The 9237-nt window shown below is 40.4% G+C and overlaps 1 protein-coding gene across 1 annotated transcript; it reads right to left on the minus strand.

Annotated features, from left to right (window-relative positions):
- Positions 1–3244: 3244 nt before the first annotated feature.
- On the minus strand, positions 3245–4213 carry LOC126672550 (uncharacterized). The gene has a single exon (XM_050366505.1). It carries the CDS (start codon positions 4211–4213, stop codon positions 3245–3247), a length of 969 nt encoding a protein of 322 aa, XP_050222462.1.
- Between the last annotated feature and the right edge of the window lie 5024 nt (positions 4214–9237).

Raw genomic sequence — 9237 nt, forward strand, 5'->3', positions numbered from 1 at the left:
AAGGCTCCAAGTCAGAGTCTGCTTCTAAAGGATCTAGGTCAGCCTCTGAGCCAACTTCTAAAGGCTCCAAGTCAGCTTCTGAGTCTGTCTCCAAAGGCTCCAAATCAGCCTCTGAAAAAGATTCTGCTACCTCCACTGAATCCGAGGTAAATCTCTAACTTTGTTAAGATAAGTTTTTATTATACTTTTGGTTGGATATTAACCTTCTTTCAAATTCTTCTTCAGGAACCTTTATCGCAAATTAAGAAACTTTCTTCGATAATAGCAGAAGACCAAGACCTGGTAGATTTAAGCTTCTTGGACGAGATGAGCACCCCGGAAGCTAGTGTTCCTTTTATCCCTTTGCCGGCTGACGTCGAGAGAGCTGTTTCTTTAGTCAAGCATGTCCTCGGCCAACACATTTCTATTGTTAGAGATTCCCAGAAAGAAGATCTCATTTCCTCTCTCCATATTCTACGCCTTGTTCCTGACTCCGTTGTCACTGATGAAGTAGAGAAAGATATTCTGGGTTCGCTCAACTTGTGGAGGTCTTGTGTTGAGATCGAGTCAAATGACCTCCCCAAGTTGAAATCTTCAAAAGTAGATAACACCAGGTATTTATCTTTGGGATCTAAAAGGCAAGAAGTGGCTCAAAAACTACGAGACCTAGAAGCTAGTGGTGAGGCCTTTGAAAAGGAGATTGAACAACTGGAAACTGCTATTCTAGCTTTAAAGAGTAAGCAGCTTGATCTTGTGGTGGAAGGCAAGCTTCTAGCCGAGGAATATCAAGGAATCAACTCCCAACTCCAGCCTCTTCATACTACCATTCAAGAGAAGAAAAATGACATGGTCTCATGGCTACAAAATTGTGCTAAGGCTCGTCAAGACAAAGTTGTTTGCCAATCGAGGTGGAGCAAGTTGCAAGGCCTTTTCTCAAATTCTTCACCTACTCCAATGTTGGCTTCCTCTACCTCCACCAACACCACAGCTCCTTGATGATTTTCTTTTATTTTGTATATGAACTGTGTTATGTAGTTTAGCTTTAGAATTTGTGACTTTTGTTGAACCAAAAGACTTTGCTTTTGGCTTTTGAATTTTCTTTTTATATAACAGGACACTTTTGCTTACACGGCCTTTTGGCCATTACTTGCTTCGTGACACTACACCTGCACCTATACACTTGTACATGCATTGCGTTACAGAGACGCCATTCAGGTACTTTCTAAACTTCAAATGTCTTGGTGTGAAGATGGCTCTCCAGCCATTTGTTTGCTTGTTGTGTTCCACACCAAGATTCACTTACAGGTACAGCCATGCATTGCATTTTCACTATGTGTTTATATTCCTGGTATGAAGATGGCTTTAGCCATATACTTGTGTAGTGATGTGATGTCCATACCAGGACTTGTTTCACGAACAAATCACATATGTCACTTACAGCCATGCATTGCATTACAGGGCCGTTTTTGTTTGCTGTTGAATGTTGTTGAATTTTTATCCCTTTAGCTTAGTTAGCCAAAGTTTAAGAAGTCTTAGAGGAGTAGAGACCTTATAAACTGTTGATAGTAGGAGTTTGACACTAGGATAGTGGAACAACAAATTGAAGTTTTATCACTTATCTTTTCCCCTTCCTCCTATGGACTTCTATGAATCTTCCTACTGATCTTATGGCAACCTTGCCAGTCCATTCTAAGGTGTCTTGCATGGTCTTTTTTAAGTGACCACTTCCCATATTTCTGTTATTATTTCTAGGTGGTGGTTAGATTACTTTCCACCTTTAACAGTCAACTCTTGAAATCAAGGGTCAACTCAACAGTCAACTTGAACTTCTAGGAATCAACTTTTAGAAGTCAACTTCTAGAACAAACTTCTGGAATTAATTTTAGCCTCACCAATTTAGCTAAAGTAGCCAAACTTTAGAATTTTAATTATCAAAAATGGCTAAAAGCCATTACATTACAACTTGTGCCAAAATCCATAAGTTAATGAAAAAGTACAGGTTTAGCCAAAATAGCCAAACTCCTAAAAATCTGATAATACACTCGGCTAAAAAGCCACAATGTTAGGACTCATGTACTGATACTGCTAAAACAAGTTACATAATCTGCAGTGCATGTATGGCTAAAAGCCATTAAGTCATTTCTAAGTTGTATTTCTCCCAGATGGTGGGAGTGTATTTCTTCAAGTACTTTCCATTAATAAATTTTCTATGAGGCTCACCCTCTAGACTTGATAGCCAGTACGCATTCCCCTTCATCACCTTGTGGACTAAGAATGGCCCTTCCCAATTAGTAGACCATTTCCCATATTCTCTATCTTTAGTACCAGGGGGTAAGATCAACTTCCATACTAGCTCATCTTCTTGAAATGTCTTTGGTCTAACTTTCTTGTTGTAGCTTCTGGAGACTTTCTTCTTCTGTATAATCATATTGTTTAAAGCCTGAAGTCTTCCTTCTTCTAGATTTTCTAACTCCATCATCATGGTTTCATTGTAATCTTCTGGAGTCAAATGATTCTGCTTAGCTACTCTCAATGACCTCACCACCACCTCCATGGGTAACACTGCATCATGACCATAGGTTAGCATAAATGGACTTACTCCAGTAGCATTTCGCCTAGAGGTGCGATATGCCCAGAGTTCTTCTGATAAAATTCGATGCCAATCTTTTGGATTTTCTTCCAACATTTTTTGAACTATGTTGATGATAATTTTATTAGAAGATTCAGCTTGGCCATTGGCCTGAGCATAATAAGGTGTAGAGGTCAATAATTTTATTCCATAATCAGTGGCAAATTCTTGCATCTCCTTACCAGTGAACATTGTGCCCTGGTCAGTAGTTACTGATTGTGGAATTCCAAATTGATGAATAAATTCCTCTTTAATAAATTTAATAACATCTTTTTGCTCTGTTTTTACCAATGGCTTAGCGACTACCCATTTGGTAAAATAATCAGTAGCTACAATTATGAAACTGTGATTTTTAGAAGATGGAGGATATATTTTACCTATCAAATCTATGGCCCAACCTCTGAATGGCCATGGTTTGATGACAGACTTCAACTCAGCAGCTGGAAGTCTTTGTATGTTCCCATACCTTTAGCACGATTGACAACCCTTTGCAAAAGTCATGCAATCTTTTAGGATAGATGGCCAGAAGGAACCATGTCTTCGGATCAGCCATCTCATTTTCACTCCAGATTGATGTGCTCCACAAACTCCCTCATGAGTTTGTTTCATGACCTCTAGTGCCTCTGTAGTTCCAAGTCATCTTAGCAATAGGTTGTCGAATCCTCTTCTGTATAAAACATCTTCTATGAGCACGTAGTTAACAGCTCTCACTCTTACTTTATACATCATCTTCTTACTAGGATTCTTCAGGTACTTTTTAATATCTCTCCTCCAATCCTGTACTAAGTTATCATCAATATTAAAAATATCTAGTTGTACTCCTCTTTTAAAAATTGAAGGGTGAGTTTTTCTTTGTACCATTACTAGTCGGTGGGTTAACTCCTCCGACAGATGTAGGCCATATGCTAGCTGTGATAATTCATCGGCCTCCCAATTTTCCTCTCTAGGAACATGTACTAATTCAACCTCTTCAAAACTCTCTATTAACTGTATAGCAATAGCATAATAAGAAGTTAAAGAGTAACTCATGCATTTATATTCGCCAGACACTTGTCGAATAACCAATTGAGAATCTCCAATTATTTTGACCTTTTTAGCACCTAGATCTAGGAGGATTTCTAATCCAATAATCAAAGCCTCATATTCAGATTGATTATTTGTACATTCAAAGTCAAGATTAAAAGACAAGGAGGTCTTAGCTCCAGAAGGTGATACTATTATGATTCCAGCACCCGTAGACCTATCTGTACTAGACCCATAAAATTTAAGCATCCAAGGTCTATGTTCATTCATAAAAACCGGTAAGTCAAATTTACTTTCATCTCCTAGGTTTATACATGGGTGGTCGGCTAGGAAATCTGCTTGAGCCTGACCTTTGACCGACTTCTGGGGATGATAAATCAAATGAAAGTCTGCCAAACTTAATAACCACTTTCCAATATTTCCTGATAAAACAGGTTTGTTTAGCATATATTTCATCAAGTCGGTTTGAGACACCACATAGACTCTATTACTAAGCAGATAGTGTTTTAACTTAGTGCAGGCAAAAAACAAAGCCAGACACAATTTCATGATAGGAGTGTATCTAACCTCTGTAGATGTCATCGAACGGCTCAAATAATAGATAGCCTGTTCATGTCCATCTTGGTTGCTCTGGGCTAGCAGACACCCAATTGAACCTTCGGCTGCTGAAATGTACAACCTCAGAGGTAATACCCTTTTTGGGAGGCATCAATACAGGAGGCTTCATTAGATAATCTTTAATTTCATAAAAAGCCTCTTGGTTGATGGTTTCCCATCTGAAGACATCCTCCTTTTTTAATTTCAACAGTTCTGAGAACACTTTTGTTTTTCCTGCAAGATTAGATATAAATCTCCTTAAGTAATTAACCTGCCCAAGAAACCTCTGAAGTTCTGTTTTATTTCTAGGCGGTTTAGCTTCTCGAATAGCTATGGTTTTGTTTTGGTCCACTTCAATGCCTCTTTCATGGACCAAAAACCCCAAAAACTTTCCAGCTTTTACACCAAAGACGCATTTCAGAGGATTGAGTTTTAAACAGTGAACTCTCATCCTCCTAAATGCTTCCTCTAGATTTTTCAAATGATCTTTCATTAGTTTTGATTTTACAACAACATCATCAATATAAACCTCCATAGTTTTACCTAAGAGGTCGTGGAAGATGGCATTTATAGCCCTCTGATATGTTGCACCAGCATTACGTAAACCAAACGGCATGACCACCCATTCAAATGTCCCAATAGATCCTGGACATCTAAATGCCGTTTTGGAGATGTCTTCTTTAGCCACCATAATCTGGTTATATCCAGCAAAACAATCCATAAAAGACAAAAGAGAATGATTAGCTGTAGCATCAATAAGGGTGTCAGCAACTGGCATGGCATAAATATCTTTAGGAGTTGCTTCATTTAAGTCCCTAAAGTCTATGCATATTCTAAGTTTTCCATTCTTTTTAACCACTGGAACAACATTTGCTAACCAATTACTATATTTAGCAGGCCTAATAAAGCCTGCTTTACACAATTTTTCAATTTCTTCTTTTACCTTTAATTCAACTTCTTTTGACACTCTTCTTGGAGGTTGGCGGTATGGCTGAAACTCGGGCTTAATAGGAAGCCGATGTTCTACCAATGTCCTGCTTAACCCCGGCATATCAAAATATTGCCATGCAAAGCAATCTTTGTATTTCTGCAAGAGTACAGTTAATTTGGTTTTTAAATCAACCTCTAGGTTTTTACTAACAAAAGTTACCTGAGGTTCCTTAGAGGTTCCAAGATTCACTTCTTCTAACTCCTCTCTAATATGGATGGCTTCATCATCTATCCAAGGAGGTGCTTGTTCTAGCTCCTCCAAGCCAATCTCATGATCTTCAGAAACTTCTTCTTCTTCATAAACCACTTCAGCATCTAGAACCTCTGCCAAGTTGTTTTCCTCCATAATTCCTTCCATAATGTACTGCATACGTTCTTTTAAGATAGCAGATGCAGCTGCTGCAAACTCACTAGAGGTGAGCTTAATCATTAATTTCTTCAATGATAATGGAGGAACACGGCTTGTTGTATGGAATAATAGCCGTTGATCCAAGTATCTCAGTTGCTTTTCTTTTGACCTCTTCATGCATTTTCAGAGGTTTGTCGGATTTCTCTTTCTTCTGCCCTTTTTTACTTTTCCCAGTAAATTGAATGGGGCCAACACATGAGTCATAATAACGGGCTTCTACCATGTTGGTGGCAGTGGTAAATGGCTTTGTGTCTGCCCATACCACCTCCACCTCATTTCCCTTCCAAAAGAGCAGAAACTAGTGTAAGGATGAAGGAACGCACCAATTGGCATGAATCCAATCTCGTCCCAAAAGAGCTTGGTAGCTGGCTGATGAATTTACAACAAAGAACGCCGATAGGGAAGTTTTGCTCCCTACAGTTACCTCTACTGGGAGAACACCAATAGTTTTTGTGAGTTCTCCAATAAAGGCAGACACACTAACCTCTGTAGAGATGAGATCCTCTGTAGTTTTTCCTAGATGTTGTAGCATGTTGAATGGCATAATATTCACGGCAAAACCATTATCAATCAAGTCTCTAGAGGTTGGTCTGCCATTGAAGTGAGCCTTTATGTACAAAGGCTTAATATGTTTGGTCATTGCCTCTGCAGGTTTGTCAAAAATCACCCTCTTTGGTCCACCATTTGCAGCTTCTTGTATGGTGACCTGGCTGCGACACTCATCTTTTGGAGGTTTGGATACCTCCTCTCTCTGAATTTCTTCTACTTCCTCAGAGTTGTCAGGACCTTTGAAATCACTTGGAAGAATCAAGGAGAAAGCATTACAAGTGAGGGGAATCTCAATTTCACCCACTCTGATTGATCTCTTCTTATCACCTTCTGTGTCTGATTCTGAGTCGCCATTCTCTAGAGATCTCCTCTGAAATTTTCCGCTTTCCTTAACTGGTGGAGTGTCATCAGTATCCTCTTTCAAGAGGTCGTTTAGTCTCATGCCCTCCTTTAGGATTTCCTCATCCACGAGATCATCCAACTCCATGTCGTCTTCTAGGAGATCATCTAAGTTCATGCCATCTCCTGCAAATTCTCCTTCAAGAAAAGCTTCTAACTCCATATCTGAAATTTCCTTCTTCGAAGGCACGTGGGAAGTTTTATTTTTCACTTCCACTGCCTCTGAAGATTTTTGGCTTCCACATTGCTCCTTCTCAATTAAGATCTTCTTTGACCCCTTTTCCTCAACAACTTTTCTAGGATCTTCCAAGTGCCTGGACTGCCACTCGTTTCTTGCAGCAGCCCTCAACCTCTGGCGCCTCCTCTTCTGAGTTCTTGTTAGTGGAGGCGGAAACTTCTTGTGATAATTGGTATGCCACCTTGGACTAGGAGAGACCAATGGTGGTACCATGAGTCTTTGTTCTTTTCTTCGGTTTTCAAAGGTAGAAGGAACCTCTGGCTGTTTTTCTCTAAGTGCTAAAGGAGCTTTTGGCTTTTCCTCCCTAGGTGCCAAAGGAGCTTTTGGCTGTTCCTCCCTCTTCCACACGAAGGATCGCCTCTCCGGGAAGACATGCCTTTCTGGCCTCCTTTGATAGTAAGAGGCCCTGTTTTGTTTTTTCAAAAGAGGGCGGTTAGTAGAAACAAAATTATTAGAGTTTCTAGATACCTGCCTTCTTTCTCCTCTGTAATCCCGCTTTACCTCTGCTCTCCTTTCCCGTTCGAATTGCTCTCCCCTGACTCTTTGGTCATTTTGCTCCCTGATTCTAAGCTTTCTTTTTATATCTAATAACTGCCTCAAGTCAAGTTCCGAGAGATCACTGGCATTCACAGACGCCACAGCCGGAAATGGATCTTCATCTATTACCAGTGCCTCCTTTTTTCTTGGGAATTTTAAAACTCCCTTGGAAATCCTATCCTGTATAATATTTATGAACCCCCAACATGAATTGGCTGAGTGGTTCCAGGAGTTGTGGAACTTCCAATATTCTCTGCCTTTCAACTCATCTTTTGAAGGCATTTTATGATCCGGAGGCAGAGTAATGAACTTCTCTTTCAACAGAAAATCAAAGATTTCTTCTGTTTTTGAAACCTCAAAAGTATACAGAGGTTGGGCATTAGAATTCTGTTTCTTCCACCCATCAGGTGCCATCTTGATCAAAATAGGGCAGGTGCATGAACCGGTGGCCGTGAGGTCAGCTACCGCGGTTTCATATACCTCCTGGTAGTAAGTGCCCATCGCCACCTTCTTCTTGTGGCTCTCTTCTCTCAGGAGTTCTTCATATTCAGAGACTTTAGCAGCTAACTCATAAAAGTCCCTGAATTCCATCCCCTGGAACTTTTTCCGGAGCTCAATGTCCAAGCCCCTCTGAGCCATTTTTACATACTCAATTTCTGGGAGAACAATTTTACACCTGCTCCTCATTCTTTTGAAGCGGTGTATATACATGTTGGCATCCTCTCCAGACCTTTGAGAAACCCTTGACAGTTCTGCTATGCAAACCTCTGGCTCTGCACGGTAAAATTGAGTATGGAACAGCCTCTCCATCCCCTGCCATGTGAGCACTGAGTTCCTGGGCAAAGTATCATACCAAGTAAAGGCATTACCTGTTAAAGAATTTGGAAATAATCTCAGTTTGAAATTTGCAATATTATCTAGGTTGGCCAGGACCCCACATTGAATTGTGAATTTTGCCACATGTTCAATAGTGGAGTGGCCATCCTCTCCAGAGAATAAAGAAAAATTAGGAATTTTATAGCCTCTAGGGTAAGGATTTTCCCTGTCAATAATCTCTGGATAAGGCTTGTGAAATTGTGGTCGGTCAATCTGTCTTAGACCCGGACCGTACAACTCCTGAATTGCTTCTCGTACAGCCTCCATGTCAATTGGCCGTGCTGGAGGTTGGTGTGGTAGAGGTTGGTTCCTCTCCTGGGGAAAATAATTGCCCCCAGTGCCCAGAGGTTGAGTGTAATTTTGGTTAACCTCTGGATCCTCCATGGGAGGATGATTAGCACCTGCATTAAACGGCCTAGAATTCCGGCCAGTTTGATTATTAGTTTTAAATGAATTAAAATGAGCAGGTTCATCTCTTTTGTGAGGAGATACATACCTTTCTTCAGAGGGTGAGTTTGAGATTGGCACATGACTAGTGCTCCCAATCTCCTGGATTCCTCCAGATGACTGCTCCCCGTGTTCGTTAGGATCTTGTTTGGCCGTATTAACAGCCTCTGGTACATCACCACCATGAGATGACACTTTGACAGCAACTATCAATTCTGCCAAATAGCGTTCCATTTCGAACTGCTTCTTATCCATCACCTCATGTTTCTTGGTCAACTCGGCTTGTGCTTGGTTAAAGCTAGCCTGAGTCTGTTTCATGTCTAACATGGCTTTTGACAGCATGTCTAAAGCCTTTACCAATCTTGGCTCAGAATTTCGCCGAGTTGGTGTCTGTTGCTCTCCAAAGCCAGGAGGCACATCATCACTCGCCTCTCCTAGAGGCAAATTTTTTTTTTCAATGCTTCTGACCATGTGAGCCACATAGTCTCCATGTCCTACATTTGTAGTAGTAGGATCATCCACTGTATCCTGGGATACAATAACATCTTTTCCTTTTTAACTTCG

Source organism: Mercurialis annua, linkage group LG3 (genome assembly GCF_937616625.2).
Source record: "Mercurialis annua linkage group LG3, ddMerAnnu1.2, whole genome shotgun sequence".
In the NCBI taxonomy this organism is placed as follows: Eukaryota; Viridiplantae; Streptophyta; class Magnoliopsida; order Malpighiales; family Euphorbiaceae; genus Mercurialis; species Mercurialis annua.

Bases quoted from the DNA above. Each gene is read 5' to 3' on its own strand.
- LOC126672550 (XM_050366505.1), bottom strand. From the start codon at position 4,213: ATGACATCTACAGAGGTTAGATACACTCCTATCATGAAATTGTGTCTG.